At 36.0% G+C, this 23,793-nt stretch overlaps 2 protein-coding genes across 3 annotated transcripts; both read left to right on the forward strand.

Moving 5' to 3' along the window:
* The first annotated feature begins 2,152 nt into the window (after positions 1 to 2,152).
* On the forward strand, positions 2,153 to 5,511 carry LOC100887935 (transmembrane protein 187). The gene is made up of 2 exons (XM_003729653.3): positions 2,153 to 2,258; positions 4,744 to 5,511. The coding sequence occupies exon 2, from the start codon at positions 4,753 to 4,755 to the stop codon at positions 5,392 to 5,394; it is 642 nt and encodes a 213-aa protein (XP_003729701.2). The 5' UTR covers positions 2,153 to 2,258; positions 4,744 to 4,752; the 3' UTR covers positions 5,395 to 5,511.
* LOC592866 (protein-cysteine N-palmitoyltransferase HHAT) lies at positions 2,175 to 21,707 on the forward strand. 2 transcript variants are annotated; one of them, XM_030998601.1, is made up of 12 exons: positions 2,175 to 2,264; positions 11,578 to 11,774; positions 12,242 to 12,309; positions 12,722 to 12,838; positions 13,247 to 13,441; positions 15,705 to 15,938; positions 16,849 to 17,020; positions 17,791 to 17,941; positions 18,353 to 18,388; positions 19,149 to 19,350; positions 19,757 to 19,901; positions 20,715 to 21,707. In XM_030998601.1, exons 2-12 carry the CDS (start codon positions 11,582 to 11,584, stop codon positions 20,837 to 20,839), a joined length of 1,638 nt encoding a protein of 545 aa, XP_030854461.1. In that variant the 5' UTR covers positions 2,175 to 2,264; positions 11,578 to 11,581; the 3' UTR covers positions 20,840 to 21,707. The 2 variants fall into 2 exon arrangements, with proteins under 2 accessions (XP_030854461.1, XP_030854460.1); XM_030998600.1 differs by lacking the exon at positions 2,175 to 2,264 and adding an exon at positions 9,207 to 9,305.
* Positions 21,708 to 23,793: the final 2,086 nt, after the last annotated feature.

The following is a 23,793-nucleotide window of genomic DNA, read 5'->3' on the forward strand; positions in this document are numbered from 1 at the left end:
TATTTCCTCGGAATTTTCATGTATCAGCCTAGTATATTCCCACCCTCCTACGTTTGCTTTGAACAGCGTCATTAACTCCTATCCCACAAGACAAAGAGACAATTTCATCTCCCCCAATCCGGACATTTTTTGCCCAAAAAACAATCATGTACATACCGGTCTCTTTTTGGGGAATGGTTTGGATTCGGGGTTAAGGAAGCACCATCATCGTTAAATTGCTTTAAACGCAAACTTCGAATTTTTCTGTTATATTCTTACATTATGTTTGCCCTCCCCACAGTCCATATTTCTTCAATGCTAATCTTAATTGTTAATTAATGATGCATGTTCCGATTTTGTAATGTATATAACTTTGTGCTATGCTTACTAAATTGCTCGGGTAACTACGCATTTTGACTACGCATTTTTACCGGGTGATTCTGGGTATTGGTGCTATTGCATTATTTTGTATACAAATGTCCTTATTTCATTGTGTTTTAAATTCTCTCCTCTAAATTACATTTTCTCTACTGCTCCTGTTTTCATCTGCATAACTTATTTTTTCCGGCAAACCTATATTATACAAGCATTGGTTTTTAATAGCTTCCTCTACTTAAGCTATTATATGAATTGAGAGTCATTGAGATGTGCTCATTTATACTACAATTGTATTGTATAATTTCTTATTTTATATGTATATGTCTATATTTTATGTAAAATGTGGAACAATAAAAATTTGATTTGATTTTATTTGAATTATACACATGTATGGAATTGGGGATGAATGAATTACGAGAAAGTGAAAGGCGAGTACGGGGAGGACACAGTCTTATTCCAAAACGGTTGAACCTGAAACAATCTTCGAGAAGATGGGTATTGACTGTCTGTCATTATAGCTTGAACTTTGGCAAGTAGGCGTTTTTCATAAAGTGCTAGAACAGGGGCAGGTCTGGTCCTATAACCATCTGTGCAACTCTCCGAGTTCGATCGTCTCTTCCGGGCCCCTTTTGCTCGTTTGACATGTTACCAAAAGTGCAAATCAGGTTGAATGTCAACACGCGTTGGATGATCGATTGGTAGCTAGAAGAGTTTCTTTTGAAGCCGTTTGTAAGACAAAAATTTATACTGATTTATAATGTCATCACATTTGCAGTACGTGAGCGTTACATATGATGATTGTAATTTGTACTATGATTATAATTTGTTTCAAGAGAGAAAAGAATAAAAACTGACCATAAAAAAAAAAGAGCGCCAATTACAAGATGGTTCTATCGACATGAAAGCTCTTTAGTTTCCGAGTTTCCGTTCACTGGTAGTCAATGATAGGTAGGCCTAATGGTTGTCACACTAAAGGGCAAAGTCTTCAACTTGAGAGATGACTCAAGAGGGTCATTAGAGAAAGAAGACGATTCGTTGTTACTGTTTTCGTTTCTTAATCCTTGTCTGATTTCAGTTCCCCCCCCCCCTCCTGACAGGTGCGGAGGGAAGGTGTCGCACCCCCCCCCCCCCCACGACCCCCTTTGGCGACGACCTGGTTGTTATCCAATTGAATGCAATTCCTGATATATCATTGTTTAATTCTCTTTCATTTTTTTCCTTTCTTCTTTAACTCACAAAATTCTTTCTTTCCCCCTTTTTTCAATCTTTTTTTGTTGTTCTTTTTGTGCTTTTTTTTTTTAGGGGGGAGGGGCTACACGCCTGGCAAGAGGGACCCCATATCATGAACACTGCAAAATTGCGTCCCCCCCCCCCTCCACCCCGCCCCTTTGCCGGTAAAAATACATCTTCTTATAATATTATCCCCCTTTCTTTCTTTTCCCTTCTTATTATTTTCCTCTCCCCTTTTCTCTCCCCCTTTTTTCTTCTTCTTTCTTTCTTTCCTTTTCTTTCTTTTCCCCCTCCTTTCTCCCTCCTTTTTCTCTTTTTCTCCCTTTTACTTTTTGCCACTTCCCCCTTTTCCCCTCCACTTTTTTTTAAGAGTTTTTTGTTTGAGAGTAACGAGCAATTTTCAGCTTTCAAATAATGTAGGTCATTTATTTAGTTAAGCGTCTCAAAAACATCAAAATGTAATCTATTACCCCTGTTGCCGTTACCGTCACCCGCGAGACATGCAAAGTTTTCTTTTACCTTTTTGTTTTGGAGACACTGTAGGTGGCTGGCATATTGGTCGCTAGTTTCGAGAAGCGTCGACAAGAAAAGATTTTCGGAATAACCAGGACCTGAGTTATACGTGACAGAGAATAGGACTAATCACTTGAGAATATCAATTAATTGATAAGGTAACGGTAAGTGTAAACAATACATACTTCTAGGCCTAGATTCTAGTGACTATTAACATTATTAAAAACATTGACCTGACAGTGACATGCAAAGAAACGAGTGGGACTGGATATTCTCCAGTTCTCCGGATATTTTTTATGACAGTGCCCCCATCTGGGCTTAGCTTTAGAATAACCCACCAATAGGGTTAATGTACATAAACGTCGAAGACTAAGGGTTATAACGTCATTCACATGATACTTAGTTAGGGACAGAGCTAACTCCGGGCAGGAAGCTCCAACACCGGCGCCGCAGTTAGGCCTAGATTAGACAGCAATAACCATCTGATTTGGGTCATTTCTTTAATAAAACTGACATTTGTTGTCATTCCCCAATACAGATGGCAACCCAGAGATCTCGTACCGCGGGGATAGCTATAGCCAACAATGGCAGCTTTTTGTGTCAAAACATTTTCTCCCCGATTTTCTTTATTTAGATCTAATTTTCTGATTTCTAAATCAGATGTAAATTAGGTCGGTATGTCATTTGTCCTAATTACAGTTATCAAAATTTGATAACTTAATATTAAATAGACAATTTACGGACTTACTTAGAGTCTATATGAATTATCCAATTTGTATCTCAGATCCGCGAAGCAGTACGTTCATGCATTCGAAATATTACCCGGCGGCCGATATATTTCCGGGTCCACCACCAAAACATAGCCAAATGGCCAATCAGAGCACTCGTTTCGTGGGAGTTCGTTGGTCAAGCTGGGCCGACTCGTATGTAGCTACGGTAGCTATTGGACGTTCGAAAAGAAAAAATGAATATTCATCAACTAAAAACCAAGACGGATAATGTTGACGACGAGACTTTCTCGGATTAATCATTAATTTAGGATCTAAATGAGCAAGCTATCGTAAGTCAAATAAGCTATATATATGTTATTTTTAATTAGACTCTAAATTATTGTCATATTGCAGCATGTATGAGGATGTAAAGAGTGAAAATCTCGTTGCATATCTCATTCATCGCGGTCCGGTCGAACCGAACCATTTGTTCCGTACAGTGCCTCACAGAAAGAGGTCCCCAGACTTCAGTCTCTATAATCGGAGGTCTAGTGGAGCCAGACGTAGTCTCAGTGGAACAACCGACGATTAGAGAGACTGAAGCTTTCGGTCTAGGCCTAGATCTACTGTCTGTTAGTGTTAGGACAGACCCAAACTGGCGCTGAACGCTTCGGTCTCTAGACTTAGTCTTGGGGCTTATGGCTCTCTGGAGAAAAAAATTATGATATTGTATTCCAGATCAGAGCTCAGAGAGCCTTAAATGGCTCCCATATGAGCCCACGGAGAGGCATGTGAACAAAACCTAAAATGTGTCCCAAATCACACTTTCCCGCACCCGACCAATATTGGACAGTGACCTCGATAAATTTTATGGCACTTTTACTCCTAATTATCTCCAGAATTTCAAAATCTGAGGTAAAAATAACTAAATAATAGCAAATATCTTACCAGAACAATATGGCTTAGCTCCCTTTTCACGTGTAGCGTGTGATTTTACAATCTCTACACAATGGCATGGTGTTGACCTCTGACTACATGACTGGCACTTCCTTAATTGTGCTGCTTCCGTATGATGCGCTGTATGAGTGTTATTCGTCAAATCAACCTTTGGTCTGTCATATCATGACAAAAGTAGTGCATCATTGTCAACCAGTCTAGAATCTACTAATTTGATGACTGTCATAGTTTGTCAAAATGAAAAAAATGGTGCGTCACATAAGTCACCGTTTGTACCGTCATGTACTAGTTGAATGGTTCGTCAAAATGTTGACATGAGGCTGCGTCATGTAAACCCGATATCCGATTCACATAGGACCAATGACGCACAATTTCCGGAGGTTACAAGGTGCGTCTAACAATTGATAGGTGCATATACATGTAATTTCTTAAGTAACACTAAACCTAATCCTAACCTCAACTCTAACCCCAACCTTAACCCTAACTTTAACCATAGGTATTTGACATTTATGTACGTAAACCGTATTGGTTTTATAAATTATTTTTTCAGGAGTCATACATGTACCGGTATGTATTATGTTTGAAATACAGTATTTGGGTTAACTTCAGAGGCTGTGCAAAACCTATAAATTTTCTTTCACTTTTAATCTGACAGTCTAATCTTACTACTACATTTAGTTTGTCTCAGCTTAGGCTTCTTATCCTAGACCTAGGCCCCACCTAGGCTTAATTAGCGAAAGATAGGACTGCCATGTACAAACCTACATGTAGACAGATATCTATCTGGTATGGGGAATTAAATAAAACTGACATTTGTCAACCTTCCCCATACACAGACAGTAACCCTTGCCTCACTCAAGAGGAGGTCGGGGGGGGGGGGGGGGGGGGGGGGGGTAATTAACTGATTTTTGCCAGAATAAATTTGCCCTTGGTTTTCCTAATCCTTTTTGTTTCTTTCATTTATACCTATATCCAGGTCTCCACCATGGCACCTTTCACCAACCCAGTATTGCAGTCATTCGTCTCTGTGGCAATCCCTTTGGCAGTGATGGTACTGACTGCTCACTCAGGACTATTTGACAGTATAGAAGTAGAGACGGGTTATGACCATTATGCTGAACCAGCAGATTCCAAACTTGGTCCGATGCCTTTCCCTAGTTTCATCAAAATGCCAGCCAATGCCTTGGTAAACATTGGATACCTTCTTGTTGCCCTTTACTGGGGAGTCTACATATTCATTTCCAATAATAAGCTGGCATCCATTCAAAATATGGATGCATATTTGATGTACGTCTTAGTGTGGATGATGTTCCTTTACGGTCCCATCCAGTTTGCAAGGATTGTTACTCAGAACCGTGAGTGGGCCATTCTAGATCAGTGGGTGACACTTCCTATCTTTGCATGGGTGATGGTGACATGTAAGACATTGTTGACTGATTGGCAACCAAGGGTAGCTGTGCTAACGATGATGGCATCCATCATGAGCTACAATCTTGTGTTTACAATGGAGCAGGGGTTTGATGTTGCGCTACTGCCCCATATTGTGTACGCCGTCTCGTCCAGTTGGAATCTCTGTACAAAGTACACACCCCTGGTTACAAAAGAGACTTTGGTGCAGCTGTGTTGATGTGTGCTGGGTTTGTGGCCCTGAAAGTAGCTGATTTTCACCTTGCTCAGTTTGGAGCCTTTCAAGAATTCACTGGACATTTCTGGTCAAAAATCTGTGATGCTCTCCAGGCTCACTTTGCTCTGAAAGTGCTTTTCAAAGTAAGTCTTGTCAGGGGAGCAAGAAATCTAGCAAAAAAGTTGTTTTGATAAATTATGTTATTACCGTATGCAGTGCTGTGCCATATGAAACTGAAAAGACAATCAAAATTTATCAAATGAATGGCAATAACCTCCAATAATAAACAATTATTTGTAATACTTCAAAACTGTTGTATGTGTTGTGCAGTTTTCCATCAAAGATATTATTTAAAGTATGTTCAGAAAAGTCATTAACTTGTATGCATTTTAATAACGTATAACTTAAATGAATCCAAAGTACTTGTTGGCATAACAGAAATATAACCAAATGGCAAGTGAAAGGTTGATCAAAGAACTATGTGATTGATGTGTTTTTTGTGTGAATGTTTGAATTTATAACAGATTGTAAAAAGTATTTTTAAAATAGGGCAGCATTTTTTAAACATACATGTAATAATTAATCACCATTAATTACTCTTTGATGTATAGATTATTTTGTTAAGAACAAATGTAAAGATAACAATAATTACTTTGAACATTCCATGGAGTGCAAACAATGAGATTTAATCCTCATTTTTACAGTTTAGAATTTTTAGAATATTAGTACGTACATTTCAGCAGTGGAAGTAAAACTTCCACGTATTGCTTGAGGTTTGCAGAAATAATTTGTGCATACATTAAGTAGTATCGTTGCATGGGAAGTATGTATTGTTTGTACTTTATAAACCACATTGATGATAATAGACATACACTGTATGAATACATGACTGATTACTGGTAGTATTCAATCTTCCTGGCAAAACAAAGTTTCATTTGGAATTAAAGATAAAGAGTAAAAGATCGTAGTGGTAAAATTGTGGTTCAAAGGTTTTGGGTGCAAAATATCCATTCAATATTGTTTAAATATTGCCTCCAAAGGTTTAGATTGCAATACTTCAACCTAAATTCATTGTCTTATTACACAGGAGCCACAATACTTTCCTGTAATGCCTCCGTCTGAATGACAGAGCTTTATCCATTCATATGATATTGGTTGGTTGGCTTTTGTGCACCAGTTATTGGAAAATGAAACCCAACAAGCATTACCTGATAATCTTATTCACAACTGTCAGTCATAGGCTCAAAGCAATACAATGTACTTGTAGCTGCTACCGCTGTCTAACCAGTAAGGAGTAGGCAAGGTGTGCATCTAATTATTCATATCGATTCTAATATTCTATTGACATCAATGTTGTTTGTCCTTATACCCAGCCTTGAATGCCATCAGTTTTAGGAGCAGGCTGGCTGTAAGGACAAACAACATTGATATCAATAGATCAAATAGGTCTCCCCCCCCCCCTAAGACATGATCCCATTCTGTAGTGATTAATGAAATACATGTATGAGCACAGTAATACAGTAGTTCAGTGTTACTGACACACATTTTAAGGCGTTAAAACACTTTATTAATTAAACCTTTAAAAAGCCTTTGAAATTTCTGAAAGTAGAGAAACTTCTGATCCATTGCATCATGCATGTTTCTATATTTTCAGTTATTCCAGGGCTCCTTTTTTTATATTTAAAGACCCTGTCGGAAGTGAAAAATTAAATAGATGAATTATCTATCAAAGGGAAGCTTACAAGCCATAGATTACAATTATACCAATTACATTTACATATGCCATTTTAGTGCCTATAACCGCTCTCTGAAAACTCGAAATCTAAAGCTTTGAAAATCTGGAGTTTTTGACCTAAAAGCTAGCTATCAAATTGATGACATCATCTTATGTGGAGTACGCATATTCACAATGACTTTGCATTAATTAAGCACGGCTCATCGCCTCAGCTATATATAGGTGAGGCTATCGGGTGCACATATTACATGTATGTTGTCACTGGAACTGCGGCATATTTGACCCCTGTTGACCTGTAATTTGGAGAGGTGCAGAAAGTAAGGTTTCAATTCGCTTTTGTGCAATACTGCAAGGGAAAATATTTTGAATTCCTTTATAATTGCATTAGATGTTCATTCAGCTTTACATTGATAAAAAGTTGTATTTTCATTGGATAGGATCTTCAAAGATTTTAGACATCATTTAAGCATTCCAATGATAGAGTACATTTACTCTTCTGTTTCTCTCTTTTTTGTGATGGTTTAAAAGAAAACGGTGCTTTCAACATTTAAAACATGGTTTCCACATTTCACATCATACTAGTATTAAATGTATACAGGTATGTATGTACATCACTTGTATACTATTTGCAGTCTCACATTAATGGAATGCAATTTGGCATTATATTTTAACTAATAATTTGAGTCTTATCATTAATCCCAAAGGAGATAAATGTTTTTGATTTTAGGGTAAATTATACATGTATAAACCTGACTGCTTTCTCTTCTAGTTTTGATAAAGAATGTATTACTTTTAGATATGTACAACTACAAGTGATATTGTATGGTTTTAAAAATACATATTTTGTACTTTCATACTTTGCTGTGAAATTTTATGAATTTATATATGTAAATACACCGGGCAAAACTGTTCATTGACTAGTTATTTCATTGTCGTTGTTTAATTATAATTTTATCTCTGAGATAATGTTTGATGCTGGTTGAAAGCTGGTGATTAATTATGGAGAAGTGAAAGAGCCATCACCCACATCGAATATAACTATACAGTCCAACCTGTTGTATCGACCACCTGTATAGGAAGACAACCTGTATATAAAGACCACTTTTTTTTCTTTTTTTCACTTGAATATATGGCTTCTCATTGAAGCCTGTACTACAGGAACCTGTTCATATGGACCACTTTTCTTGTTTCCCTTGAGTGGGCTTTATATACATGTTTGACTGTACTTGGCAAATGTTCCAAATGCAGTGTCGGTGAACTCTTCCATTTTTGTAAAGAAAATTTTAAAAATGGTTGGATTGTTAACTATTATAACGACTGAAATATTAGGGGGGGGGGGGGGGTCATCAAAATTTGTGACTCTGAATTTTTATGGAGGCATTATATGAAGGGACTGGGGAAAGGGGGCATATTTCCCCCAAACAAATTTCCGAACAAGAAAATGAAAATGAATTGCGACTTTTCAGATGTATGTCTTCTTAAGATAAATAATGAAATCTGAAATATCCTCAAACATTCAAATCAATAGGTACACTGTATGGGTATGTAGGATGTGTGTGTGTGTGTGTGTGTTCATATGTCTGTTTTATTTTCCTTCATTATAAAACTGGTACATACTTCAACATTCAACAAAACTGTATATAAATGTATACCGGTATATATATATATATTATTTATCTTAGATTTTTCAGGAAAAAAATTAAAATGAGTTTATTGAGAAATTAAATATAGGATCACAATATTTCGAAATAAATTCAATTGCCTCATACAGTATGTATGAACAAGTTAGAGCAAGCGCAGGCCAGATTTGAATACAGTATATTTCATCAAAATTAAATACCGGTTACTAGAACACCGGGCTAAAACATGTTTCATCTGAACAAAAACAATTGACAATAATGTTTGTATCAGTCATATACCTGAAACTCAGGGTAGACTTTATACAACAACAACAAAATATATATAGTAGGTCTAATAATTGAATTATATCCTAGATAATACATAATTGCATGGTCAAACATAATAAACATGGTCAAATCAAATATGTTGTCCTTGGCCTTGCCTTTGCGTTTTCTGAATGGAAAACGATATCGATAACCATCACCATTCATGATCGGAGCTCACCTGCAGACGACAAAATAATACAATTTTGGAGCACCACGAAGCATAAGACTATACAGTAAATATAAAATGATTAGAGAATATTCTTTTTTATGAATATAATTTGCAAGAAACTAATTAATTAATTTTACATATGATTTGGTTCATACAGTATGATTTAACCTCCACTTAATCAAATTAATGAAACGTAAATGTTATAACAGTCCCACATGTTCATGTTTGGGTTTGCTGGAGGAATGGAGCAACAAATTCATGAATCATGGCAATAACTTAGTATTAGTAGGCCCTAGGCCTATACTATTAGTACAGTAAGTTACTTAATTCAGTTACTAGGTGACAATTCTCTGAAATGGAGGTCGTACATTCTCCTTTTATTTAGTTTTTAAAGAGGGAGAAAACCAGAGAATGAATAAGAGAAAGGTGAAGTTGTGGCAGCCGGCAGAGGCAGAGTCGGAGAGAGAGAGAGGGCCATCTTGCATTTAATATAATTTCTTATTAATGAGTAAGCTAACTACACTGTATTCTTGGACTGTCACCAGAAATAGGTCTAGTGGTCGAAATGTATATCGACCACTTGGAAGTTAGACTCGGAGCTCATTATTAGGGTCTAGATCTACTATTAGGTCAAGGAAGTTTCTGTTCTGCCTGGTCTAACTTCGGTGCGGAGCTCCCTGGAGTTAGTTCTGATCCTGAAGTCAAGGGATACATACATGTAGACTCTAGGCCTAGATGACCAATAAGAATTTTATCGTTCAAGAGAGAGTGAGAGTGTTTGTTGCATCTAAAACATTTTGAAATTGAGTCCCATTTCTCTGTTGTTTGTCCCTCCGCTTTTCGGAGATCAGCGAGTTTATCGCATTCAAAGTAGGGTCTAGTAGGCTGCTGTAAATATGTTATAAAATCCTTTGTTGGAGGGTATAGAGTGCAGGCGATGGGCATGAATTTTGTAAAGATAGTGAAGTGTCATCTTTAAAATAGAATCATTGACAGTTTAGGGAAGGGATGGATCATATGGCAAGAGAATGGCGCAAGTCAGATGGGAAGGGTCCTGGGTGTTGAGCAGTGGTGTATTTGGTGCAGAGTTGAGGACATTATGCAGGAGTCTACTGGCTCTGTCGATAAGGTCTTCCAGTAGGTTGACAGTAGTCGAGCAGGCAGCCACGTACAGCATGAACTACGGTATCCTCCTCGAGATTGCAGAGAGGACACTTTGTGTTGGTTGCTTTCTTAATCTTGGTGAGGTATGTTGGTGTGAGGAGCTGTGCTCTTATTGGTCAGTGCCTGTCTGATTATAGTTGATGGTGGGTCTTTGGGGTAGAGGTTCCTTGGGTTGATGGATTTTCCATGCCAGAATGCGAGCACATTGCAGTTGTGGGGAGGGACTATTACTTAGTACCCTTTTGATTGCTAGATCTATTGGCCGTATTGCATATATATCTAGGTCTAGATCTAGTTTAGACCCTATGAAATAAATGGGGGAAACAAATACATACTCTAAATGTAAATAGATCTAGAACTTACTCATGAATTCGACTATGAAAAATGAGAGAACCAATATGGGCGAATGTTTGAGCAAATCCGATTAAAAATAGGAAAGTTATGAATTTTTGTAGTTGTATATCAGTGCATGCAGTGAAACACAAATTTGCAACACTGTGACTAGGCTAATAAAAGTGGTGCAAGGTGAAGAGTGGAGTGCCCCAGGGCAGCGTACTCTGCAAAACACTGTTTGTTCTCTACATCAACGATCTCCCTGAGTTCAGTGTTTGACTCCACTGTAAGAATCTATGCAGATTTGGGCCCCCCCCCTAAGAAATCTTGGATCTGCGCCTGTTCTCCTGCGTCTCTACTCCCAATCTAAGGCAAACATCTCAGTCCTCACAGTGGCAACTCCAGTTTAACGCAAGAAAATGCAGTGTTTGCATTTTGGATCTCGATCTGGAGATTGTCAGGAGCACCACACAATTGGGAGTACAGCCCTGAGTGCAGTGTGAAGAGGAGAACGATCTAAAGATTCTTATTGACGACAAACTGAAGTTCCGGCCAAGCTGTTTAAGAGACTAGTCCAACCGCCTCCTTGAGTATGGAAAGGTAATCTGATCACCAAGGAATATTTCAGATGCAAAGGACATGGAGAGAGTGCAGAAGAGAGCAACATAAAGGAGATCTGAGATCTCCACAATGAAACACCTACCTTACACAGAGAGCAAGCTACAAATTTGATTCATGAAGGAAATTAATGTTACTTCTTTCTCTCGCTAGTCCAAGTCAGAGACTTATCGAAAACCAGTACTACATCATTTTCTTTTAATATATATTTTCTTCTTCAGTACTATGCTTAGACATAGGAACCAGGCTCCATTGCAAGGTGAAGATGAGGCACCAAAGACCACTCCTAGTCCTATTATAGCAAGATATGTCAGCAAGGAGTATGCACCGTTGCCTCTTTTGGAGGTATTCATCTATGCTGCATTCATCATCACAGTGTTTTCCAGGGCTTTCTTTGCAGTTTATGAAGCATCTAAAGGTGAATGATAATTTCTCATGTTTTCTTCACATTGTTCAGTGTACTCTTGCAATATGCAAAAATTACATATTTCTAGAATATTGTGTAAATTTAAAATAACACAAATTAAAATGGCACAGGGCTTCTTCTTCTTATGTGTGCAAGAATAGCTTGTGAACGCATTGTCAATACTGACGGAAGGATTACTATCAAACTCGGGACATGTATGCATCTTGTAGAGCCAATGAACTGATTAGATTTTTAGGGTCATGAGGTCAAAGTTCAATGGGTCATCCATGTATATGAGAAATAGTTTGTAATCACGAGACTCTGAGAACCTGTTAATGGATTACAATCAAACTTGAATTTGCAAAATTGCTTCTCTTTTGGTTTGTTAAATCGCATCATTTTCGACTGCATGCAGTCAAAAATCCATCTAGTTTAATCTTGAGTTCAATTTATTCCTTTCTTATCCATTTTTTGTACAGAATACAAAGATGTTCTCTATTCTTTCAACTTTGAAGAAGGCTGGTACATATTTTGGCACAAAGATAAGGTATAGTCTTGTACTTGATATTTTGCTTGCAATGCAGAAAACTATAATTTGTACAATATTAACAATGGTAGGCAGTGTCTATGAAATTTTTGTTGACATAACTGTTGCCTTTAATTGCTTAATAGGACCTGTATCCTTTTTGACTTGCTGTTTCTTTTGAAATACTAGTTCACATATAAGTGTATGTAATTCATTATCTTTATCCAAATATTATGGATTAGCAAAATTTGTTCAACTTTCATGATCTTGAAAAGATTAACTTTTTTTAAGGTAGCACCTTGTGAAATTATGATTCCTGCTAAGCCTTGATTGTTTCAAATATTAATACCTATTTACAGTAGGAGATGGAGAAACTGAATACTTACATCAGTTTGACATCATATATTTGTTTTTGATTTGTATCATTGTGAAGGATATTGGGGACTTTGAGTGGACTCATTGGAGGAACATCTTCTTCTCTCCTGGTGTATTGGTTGTGATGGTTCTCCATGCTGCTTTAGGAAGGATTGTCGGCTATGTTTATCCAAAGGTAAAATAAGATACATTCAGTTAAATGTATTTAGATTTTGAGGTAATGCCTGTTGACATACATCTACATGTATGCAGGCCTTAAATTTCAATATTTTTAGGGCAAGGCCACTTTCCTGTAGGGCACATTCCTATATTACAGCACAAATAGGAAGATTTGGAAAGGGCACAAAAAATATCCCAAGGCCAATGAGGAGGGCATTAAGGCCAATCAAAGGGGCATCCAAGGCCATGACCTTGGTGGCCTTGGATTAATTGAGTCCCTGTGTTTGATCTTATTTGATTGTGTTAATAGATTTCTGTTACTTCTGTCTATAGTGGAGAAATACATTTTCCTTTTTTGAGAATCAGCAATTTCAGATTTATGTATATGATTATATTAATCATTTATTGTTTCTGTGTCATGCAGTATAGGACATCGTTCCTGCTCTGCTTTGCTGTGGTCAGCATCTATTTGTTTGTGGGTCTTCGACTCCTTCTGTACTTCCTGTGTCACTCTCTGCTCATGTATACTGTAACATGCACTGCCAGCATGTCGACTGTTTGGTGCATTGTGTTGATGCAGATAGCTTCTATCAACCTTGACTTCTTTCTTCGATTCCAGGTATTTACAAGGAATAAAGAATCAAATGTAGGATTTTATGAATTGTGTGTATCCGTAAATATATGCTAAGAAGTAATGTGATTTCACCACCTTTTGTATGTGTTTTAATTCTTCATAAATGAGACTTATAGATGAGAGGGTTACTTTAATTAAACAGTATTAAATATTCTGTTCCATTAGTATTTAACAAGTGTAAAAGTTCCTAAATATGTAAAAGAAGATAATTTTTTTTTAAAGTAAACAAGAATAGAAATGTTGTTTACAATAGCTATTTCAACTGATCAAGTCCTCAAGTAAATTGAATTAAAATTTTGAACAGAAAGTTACCAGATGAAATTCTTCCTAAGTTTTATACATTCAATTAACTTCTTGTGCAATAATTATATAATGTGATACAACCAAATAATTTTTCACTCATGAATCCGGACATTAACAAAGCTTTGTGCAACTTCAACATCCCATGACCTTAAAGGGACCCTGTAACTTTCAGATCCTTAAACAAAATCCTTGATTTAGCTCATGCTGCAATCATAATTATAAACCTTTAGGTCATTCAGGAATCCCCTGACTTTTACAAGCCGATTGCCTATCTGGTTATCAAGAGATTTATGATTGAAAATCGAAATTTTATTTTGCGTTTTCCTAACGGTTTTCATAACACTACAGTCTATGGGGGAAAATGATTATGGTAAAACCGTTCACTCAAAGATTTTTACTTTTTTGAGGCACTTCATGATCAGTTTGAAGCGCAATTTGATTTAGGGCTTCAATATTACATCATATCACAGACACCTCAGATTTAACATTGTTAAACGATGCCTTTAAAGGAGCAGCATTATCAAGTTACCCTTTTTATGCCTCCGCCACCGAAGGTGGTGCCGGAGGCATCATGTTTTCGGGTTGTCCGTCCGTACGTCCGTCCGTCCGTACGTCCGTCCGTCCGTCCGTCCGTACGTCCGTCCGTACGTCCGTCCCGTTTGACCGTTATCACAATATCTCAAGAACCATTTAAGATTTAAACTTAAGACTCGGGAATAGTATTTATCACCATAGGAAGACGATCTGATTAGATTTTGGAGTACGTAGGTCAAAGGTCACAGGTCACAGAGGTCAACTTATGAAATTCCTTGTATTGAGTTTGTTAGCGCGATATCTCAAGAACCATTTGAGATTTAAACTTCAAACTTAAGGATAGTATGTATCACCATAGGAAGACGATCTGATTAGATTTTGGAGCACGTATGTCAAAGGTCAAGGGTCACAGAGGTCAACTTATGAAATTCCATACATTGAGATTGTTATCATGATATCTCAAGAACCACTGGAGATTTAAACTTCAAAATTAGTGATAGTGTGTATCACTATAGGAAAACAATCTGATTAGATTTTGGAGCACGTATGTCAAAGGTCAAGGGTCACAGAGGTCAACTTATGAAATTCCATACATTGAGATTGTTATCATGATATCTCAAGAACCACTGGAGATTTAAACTTCAAACTTAGTGATAGTGTGTATCACTATAGGAAAACAATCTGATTAGATTTTGGAGCACGTAGGTCAAAGGTCAAGGGTCACAGAGGTCAACTTATGAAATTCCATACATTGAGATTGTTATCATGATATCTCAAGAACCACTGGAGATGTAAAAACTTCAAACTTAATGATAGTGTGTATCACCATAGGAAGACAATCTGATTAGATTTTGGAGCACGTAGGTCAAAGGTCAAAGGCCACAGCGCACATTATGAATGCAAAAACAGCTTGTGATCGCGTTATCTCAAGAACCGATTGATGGATTCATGCCAAAATTAGGTCATGTTTGTTACTTGCAGAGCCAATGAACTGAGTAGATTCTTGGTTCATAAGGTCAAAGGTCAAAGGTCATGGGCCCATTATGTATGCAAAAATAGCTTGTGAACGCATTCTCATTAGAACTGACAGATGGATTACTATTTAACTCAGAACATCTTGCAGAGCCAATGAACTGAGTAGATTTTATGGTCATGAGGTCAAAGATCAAAGGGTCATATATGTATATGAGAAATTGCTTGTAATCACAATATTCTGAGAACCTGTCAATGGATTACCATTGAACGTGAATTCAATTTTTTTTTCTGTTTTGGTTTGTAAAATTGCTCTACATGTATAACGGAGGCATCATTTTCGACTGCGCGCAGTCAAATTCCATCTAGTTTTTAATGAAAGATATTTACGCCTGCAGAGAAATGATCACTAAAACAATTTCCTTCAATGTCTTTCTAGCGTTACATATTTACAGATGAGGATGATCTTAACATGATGGTCTTCACACTTGCCATGTGTACTCTAAGACACATCAGTTTTGCCTATGAGTTTTGCCACTTCCATTCCACACCAGTAGCCAGGAGACCTAATGAGAAACAGTACTGGGGCATCCTAGATTTTCTACTCTACATCTATTACCTGCCACTCTTCTTTGGGGGACCTGTTCTCACCTATGATAAATTTTCCAGACAGGTAACCATAAAAGTGAAAGATATGACATAATATTTGTTCAAGCATAAAAGCAGACAATGTGTAGGCTTGCTCATGGAAAACCACAGCTTTTAATTACCACAGCGGTTTTTAAACATACTTTAGCCTAGAGTGATCAGCATTCTGGTATCATTTAACACACAGATAAGTGAGTACCGGTATATGTTGGACCTGCATTGCATTCAGCTAACTTTGTTATCCATACTTGCCATTCATTAAGTACACAAAAAATTGCAGGCATTGCAGCTAATTGTAGGGGCATTACATCAATATAAAGTTTGGTCTGGAGGCCTTACTATGTGCTTGCAAAAAAAATAACCGTGTAAACAAAATGTACACTAATCTGAAACCAGTCAAAAAATAAGAACAAATTAACCTGCTGAAAATACACTTAAAGATATAAACTTGAGTTCTGGTAAAAAAAAAAAAGAAAATGAATTCTCACAGAATCAAACGAAACTTAAACTGAATGTTCAAGATTACAAATAAATGTCATGTGCCAAACAATTTTGGAAGAAAATGTATATTTAGCTGAGCAAAGGGCATAGAAAGATAAGAAAATCAGGTAGTACTAGCCCCGACACCATTTGTGTAGTCCCGTATACATCTTTCTGTGTACAGTGCTTGTTACTTTACCAAGACTGGGCCAAATTTATATTTGGATGATTCCAGAACCTTGCATTGCACACCAATACTTACATGCTACATGATCAACTTTTTCTGATCCATTCCACACCTTTTCTTTCACAATACAATCGCATTACCAGAACTCACCATTATCTTTAACAAATTAAATTGTGATTTGGAGTCTGTGTTTACAAAACACATACTTATTCTCTAAACGGAACTTGTAAAATAATTGAAGAAAAATTGGTTTCACCTCACCATGCAGATAAATTTGAGTATCCATATGTTGAATTCAGTTGAGTGGAAGCACATCTTGAAGGAGCTTTTCAGGTATATCTTCTGGGCCATGTTCATCGAGACAGTGCTGCATTTCCTCTACTTCCCAGCATTTCACCAAAGACCATTCCTACTCAATAGCATGTCATTGTGGGCTGTGGGTAAGTGATTGCTTTCAAGTCTTAGAAGGAAACTCTGAACAAAACATGTCTAAATGAAAGTTAGCAGTGGTAATTGATGCTTGTTCAAGAAAGTGAGATGAATATGAAAAACAGTTTGATGTTGTTTTTTCTTATTTGTAATTAATTTATTAGAACAACATGTAATCTGGAAACAATCCAAACCTCTGATTCACACAGCCAAAATACAATTAAAAACAGATTTCTAAAATAAGTACATTGATCAATAACAAACTTATTCTTTTAACCTTTGTACAGTGTTTCAAACTTATTCTGTTAGGATTTGAACAGGGGTATATGTTCATAGATAGGAATCAGGTTATGATGTATCCATTTCTAATTGAGAAGAGAAAATGAACACTTTTGCAATTTCACAAACAAATGTACTTTTTTATTGGTGTGATACCTGTGTATGACAGTTTCCTTCATTAAACTTTGAATTTGAATTTATGCATTTTTTTTTGGTGGGGGGGGGGGGGGTAGGGGTACATTAATCATAGCTATTTAAAATTGACAATTGTTTAAATATGGCACCAGTTTCGAGTTTTCAATATCAGTGAGGGGACATGGAGTTCCTGTTACAGCACACTCATTCAGAACATGCTCAGCAGTCTGAATTTCACCACCTGGACAAAGGCCAGAGTCTTTGAGACCGCAGAGCTTCATGCTTGCTGCCAAATGGCCTAGCTGTATCTGATTGTTGACAGTTCAGTTGATGTATAAACTGTTCCTATCTGAAATTTTTCCTAAAGGGGGTTTGGCTCTTTGCCAGCTACTGTTCTTTCAAATGAAGTACACGGTGATGTATGGACTACCAAGGGTCCATGCCATGTTCGATCACATCAATGCTCCTCTTCCACCTGTCTGTATCCTAGGCATGTACTTATTCCAAGACTTCTGGAGGTATGTCTTCTGATTGCTAGTTTTTTCTTGTGTGGTTCCTCTGTATTTATTCTGTACTCAACCTCCCCCGAACTGACTGGATGTACCCTCTGCACATACACAATTTAGCAGAGATATATCTTTTGCTCATGCTTCTACAAAGCTTTTAAACACAGTTAGATTCCTTTACATGATGTTCCAAGTCACTATGTAGCTGTGATGTGGCAATTTGTTCAGATGTGTACCCTCAATTTCATCAGAAATCTTGAATGGAACCTCAATATCTTGTACATTTATATTTCGATGCAAAAAGAAGAATATGGGACTAAATACATGTTTCAGTCTGGTTTCCATTTTGCTACCAAAAATGTACTTGGGCTTTAACAGAAAATGACTTGCTTTAATCTATTTAATATTTCCATTTATATTCAGATACTTTGATAGGGGTCTACATTCATTACTTGTGAGGTAAGTTTGTGTGTTTGATTGATAATAATATATGAGATTTGTAAGGCAACAAATCCACATAAAATTAGATGCTTAAGGCGATGAAAAAAAGAAAAAAAGAAGAAGCCTCTGCAATATGAACAAATGAACAGGAATGAGATGGAACAAAGAAACATTAAAGAAAACAATTAATTAAATGCTGAATCAACCAGATATGTTTTAAATATTAATTTTGAACACTTCAACTGATCTGTATTACCTACCGGTATGCGTATTGAACGGACATGACACTTTTGTCCCCATTTTATGAAACCCCTATGGCTTTGCCTTATGTTCCATAGGCTATCGAAGCTCATATCAGTCACCTATGTTTGCTTCATCACAATTTACCACCAAAAATGTGAATCTGAAGTGCTAAAGGTGTGAAATGATAATGAGACCCCAAATTCTTGCTACATTTCACCCTAAAGGTTTTTTTTTAAATAAAATCATGCACATCCAGAAAAGTATCTCAATCTTACTGATATACCACTCAAATCAAAGAGGAGAGCTTGTTGAGCTCTGTTGTTTGATACTAAATGTGTCAAGGTAGCCCAAACATTACTGGCAATCATGCCCACTGACTGACTTGTGAACATTTTCTGTGAATTGCCCAATGGAAAATTTGTTGTGATGGGTGGGGCTAGGAATAGACTACTCATGCTATGAGATATGTCTCATTCCAACTGATAGTATTGTTTGTAAACTGTTAACTTACTTCATATTTCAAACTTTATTCTAGATGTATTTACATCCCGCTTGGAGGCTCTAAAAGGGGTTTTGTATGGCAGATAATGGCCTCCATATGTTGCTTCTCCTTTGTGTGCTTCTGGCATGGTGCTGATAAACACCTTGTATACTGGGCTATCTTCAACTGTGTAGGACTCCAAATGGAAGTTCTAGTTGGCAAAATTGCACATTGGACATGTCTCAATAATTTACTGGTAAGCTGTATTTTCCTTGCAGAGTTAAGGTTTGTTGTCTAGCCCGATAAAAATCCAAACAACTAGGATCATTCTCATTTCTTTTTCTTCGTAACATTGGATAACAATTTCACAAATTCCAACATACTATAAACATTGATAATTTAGATTATTTAGTGCAAGGGTAAATATGACAATGACCCGGAATATATTACAGGGATAACAAAAATAATCAAATTACTTGTAATACTTGTAAACCTAAATTATTTTTTATACAGTAAAGGGATCGAGCCTCAGTTTGAGAGAAAGCGAGAGAGAGAAAGAAAGAGGGGGGGGGGATCTACCATTATCTATGTTCTAATATTAATCTTGTAATAATATCTACATTCTAATTTTGTTCAATTGATTTGATATGTTTATCTTTCAGTTGAGGTACTTGTCTGGTGCAATGTATAGAAGATTGATAGCTCTACTCCTCACTCCTAACTACATGTGCCTTGCTCTGTCCAACTTGATCTTCCTCTGTGGGAATGATATATCATACTCATATTACAATAATCTCATATGGAATGGTGAGTTATGAAATCTTGCTCATTCTCATTCAGCACTCTTTGCTGGTGTCCAGCATTATAATCTATGTTTTATATAACGTTTTCATATTAACATACCCTCTTGGTACACTACTGCCTCTGAAGAAGAAATGTTTGTATGAGCTTAATACCATATCACTGTCAGCCCCCATGATAACATGTAGAACAATAACAAAATTACAAAATAATTGAGTGTTATCATGCATACCTGCAGAACAAATAAGTTATTGACTATGTTATTGGGGAAAGATAATTAACAAGTTGATGGTTATCCCATTTGCATTTCCATAATATTGGCATTTGATGTTTGCTGAAGACATGTAGTTTTTTAAGTTTATGGAAAATGCAGTTCATTTTTCTTTTCCATAATAATTAAAGTTCCTTTGCAGTGGTTTAGCTGTGTGTATGCCAATGCAGTTTTTATAATGTTGTAATTGTGAAGTATTTCGTGATGTTTGCCTTGATGTGAGGTAAATATGTACCTGGTAGGAATTGATCCCTTGAAATGCTGGAGTGCTGTAAGTGTAATGGCAGCTAGGCTAAAGATAGGGTAATAATTAATGCGCCTCGGAATAAAAATGTTAGATAGACGGCGCTACAGAAATGCCTATAATTATTATTTAGAATGTATACAAATTTGAAATGAATATGTCAGAATTTCTGTTGAAAAGGTCAGTGAGCCTGTAGTATTCATGTAGAGTTTTGTTAACAATGTTTAAATTCAAAGCATGTATGCATGGATATAGCTGTAATTTGTTGGGATTTTCTTCTTTTTTCCTTCCTTTATTCTGGTAGGTTGGCCCAATACTTGTCTTGCTACATTCTTTACATTCTATTGCACCATTCAACTCATCATGTCCATCAACAGCAAGTATGGCAAGGATTTCATGTGCAACAAGTTCTATTACCGCACATGGTAAGAAAACCCAACATTCAAATTTAAAGAGAAATTCAAGTTCTGGGGAGAGATAACAAATAATTTGTGAGCTTTTTCATTCTTTTTATGTTAGTGTGGAAGAACATCGGAGAAGAAAATGTTCACTGAAAAGCATGGCTCTTCAAATGCCCTCATATTCTAAATATGTCATGTAACAGCGTAAAGTTGTGGACCACATTTTTATGCCATATGTTTACGTACCGTAGTCCGATATACATCTTTCTGGGTATAGTGCATTCGACTTTTACTAAGACAGGGTAAAATATTTTATCATTTTGATGATTCCGACACCGCCATATACACTAATGTGCTACGTGATCACCCTTTTCCGATCGATTCCACAACGTTTCTTTCACAATGCAACCAAATGACCAGAAGTCATCTTTATCTTCAAAGCAAGTGTCTACTGTGAATTATTGCTCCAAGACTGCCAAGTTTTTAGAATGTAAGAAAATCCTCAATAGGGGAGAGGATTTTTTGCTGAAAAACCCAAATGATCAATAGATTATTCACATGTATTTAAAACAAGTATTTTTATTTTTACATGTCTTTCATGATGGGTTTACAAGGTGTGTTTTTTATATGAAAATATGTGTATCTTTAATTATTTGATGAGTAATTGTATTGGCCTGTACATCAAGTCCTGATAAGATGTTTTAGTATGACAATTACTTGTTTCCATTATCAGTATTTGCAGAGAAACTTTACCAATGCTTTTAATGCTCAGAATTTTTACCTAAGGTAATACAAAGGTTTTGGTATGGGGGACATGAATTTGGTTCAAATGAACATGTTGGAAGCATATGCGATCCTACAATATGTAGTGATCTTTGTCGCGGTTGAAATTGAGTCTAAAGTGATGAAATTGTAAATCATAAACTCTTTATGTTGTATAGCTCCCTCTCAAGGTCAAGATATTAATTTAGCTTTAAAACAATTTTTCTTGACAAAAATAGATTGATTGGCTGTTCCCCTTTGGAAATTATATATCACAACTGCATATTCTGTGATGTTCATGTCGCAGCTACCATTGGATGGCCATATACTATAGGGGCTATTTGTAATTTATCAAAATTTACCGGGAGCACCGCTAAATTTTGATATTGAATTTTTCTCAAAAGCAGAAGTGTTTTAGGGGCTAAATTTTCTAGTGCTTTTATAATACATTCTCAGGGGCATCCAAATTTATGAAAATTTTAAAACTTTGTATTACCTTTAACAGTTTGCCAAAAATATTTTTATGGCCATGATATTGCCTGCATCGCAACGTTTTTCATTGACGAGAAATGTAATTATTTGTGTGTTATAGCAACTCTGATTTATTGAAATTGAATTAACTCAGTGAAATGAAATGCTTCTGTTGGATTTAAGATTCAGGATACAATATTATTTTATTTCTAGTACAGAAATTTGCTTTCCCTTTGTGTTTCATGCAATGTAAACATAAACAAAACATGTTATTGTGTGATAAGTTTGAGAGGAGTATTAAAGACTGTGTTTACAGTATGAGTAATCATCCTTCTGACTCTCAGCAGGTTGTAGAACTCGACATTATGAAAAGAATTCTGAGTCACATCACGAATGCATTCAGATATAGTGAACTGAATAAACAGTAGCAACTCATGAGAAGAAAGAGAGAGAGAGAGAGAGAAACCAAATTATATGAACAGCAATAATTATTGTTACAAATTTTATATCTTACAGCAGTTCTTTACTCTGTATACATGTTATTACGTGGTATTTTATTTTACACATTGAAATAGTAGGATAATGATTGTGCATTCACAGACAAACCAGTCACCTTTAACCTTTATATGTCGGAAGGTATACAACATTGCATGAGTGCAGTTTTCATTCAAAGATTACCGGACTCAACTCAAGCAATGACTTAATGCCAAATCATATAGAGATATAGAAATTTGTCCGTTCATATCGTACTGTAGATAAATATGTTCAATATTTAAAGACTGTTTTATACGAAGATGTGGTTTTATTTCTTCCAAATTAGATTACTTAATACATGTTTTAGATTTTAGATTCTTAGTTGAAGTTGGCTGTTGTACTTTTTTTAGGCCAGAGTTTGGGGATGTAATTTTTGCATGTGTTCTTGGATCTTACAGAAACAACAATAGAAAATAATTGTACCAATTCCATTATCTTGAAAATGAATGTCTAAACAAAAATGCAATGGTTTATTTTGATGAGAAAAATGTTGAGATCAAACAATTAAAGAGAACACATGAAAATCTGTGTTAGTAGGTTTATTATTAGCAATCATCATTTCAATGGTCCCTATTGTCATCCATCTCTGTGATGGTGTGAAATGAATTCAAAGCAGTAAATAATATTTGTAATGTATTCCTATCTTTAGGAGATACATGCATTTGATATGTTTCAGTTCCAAAGTAAATCAACTACAAGTAATGTGATAATTCACTAAATTACAGGAAAAGATATCTACAGAGAAATGTATACAACCATTATAACATATCTTAGAACAGTGAGATAAAAATAAAGAGAAGATAATGCTTACAATGAACTACATTCAATTGCTTTAGATTACTAGAAATTCTAGCAGATAAAATCCTGTTTTATCATATATATTTTATTGAGTTGTAAAATCTGAAATCACCTTTTCCAAATCAATATATGTGTACGCATGTTATAATTCTATTCTTGATTACTAGAAATTCCAGCAGATAAAATCCCTGTTATATCATATATTTTATTGAGTTATCAAATCTGAAATCATCTTTTCCAAATCAATATATGTGTACATATGTTATAATTCTATTCTTGAATAAAAATACAAATTATTGCATTCGAAATTTGTTATTGATTAGTATTTTTAAAAATTACTACTACATATATTGATATCAACATAGGTCTACTAGTAGGTTTAATGATTTGAAAAATATCTGTTTATAGGCAAATAGC

Source organism: Strongylocentrotus purpuratus, unplaced genomic scaffold (genome assembly GCF_000002235.5).
Source record: "Strongylocentrotus purpuratus isolate Spur 01 unplaced genomic scaffold, Spur_5.0 spur5_scaffold_5, whole genome shotgun sequence".
In the NCBI taxonomy this organism is placed as follows: domain Eukaryota; kingdom Metazoa; phylum Echinodermata; class Echinoidea; order Camarodonta; family Strongylocentrotidae; genus Strongylocentrotus; species Strongylocentrotus purpuratus.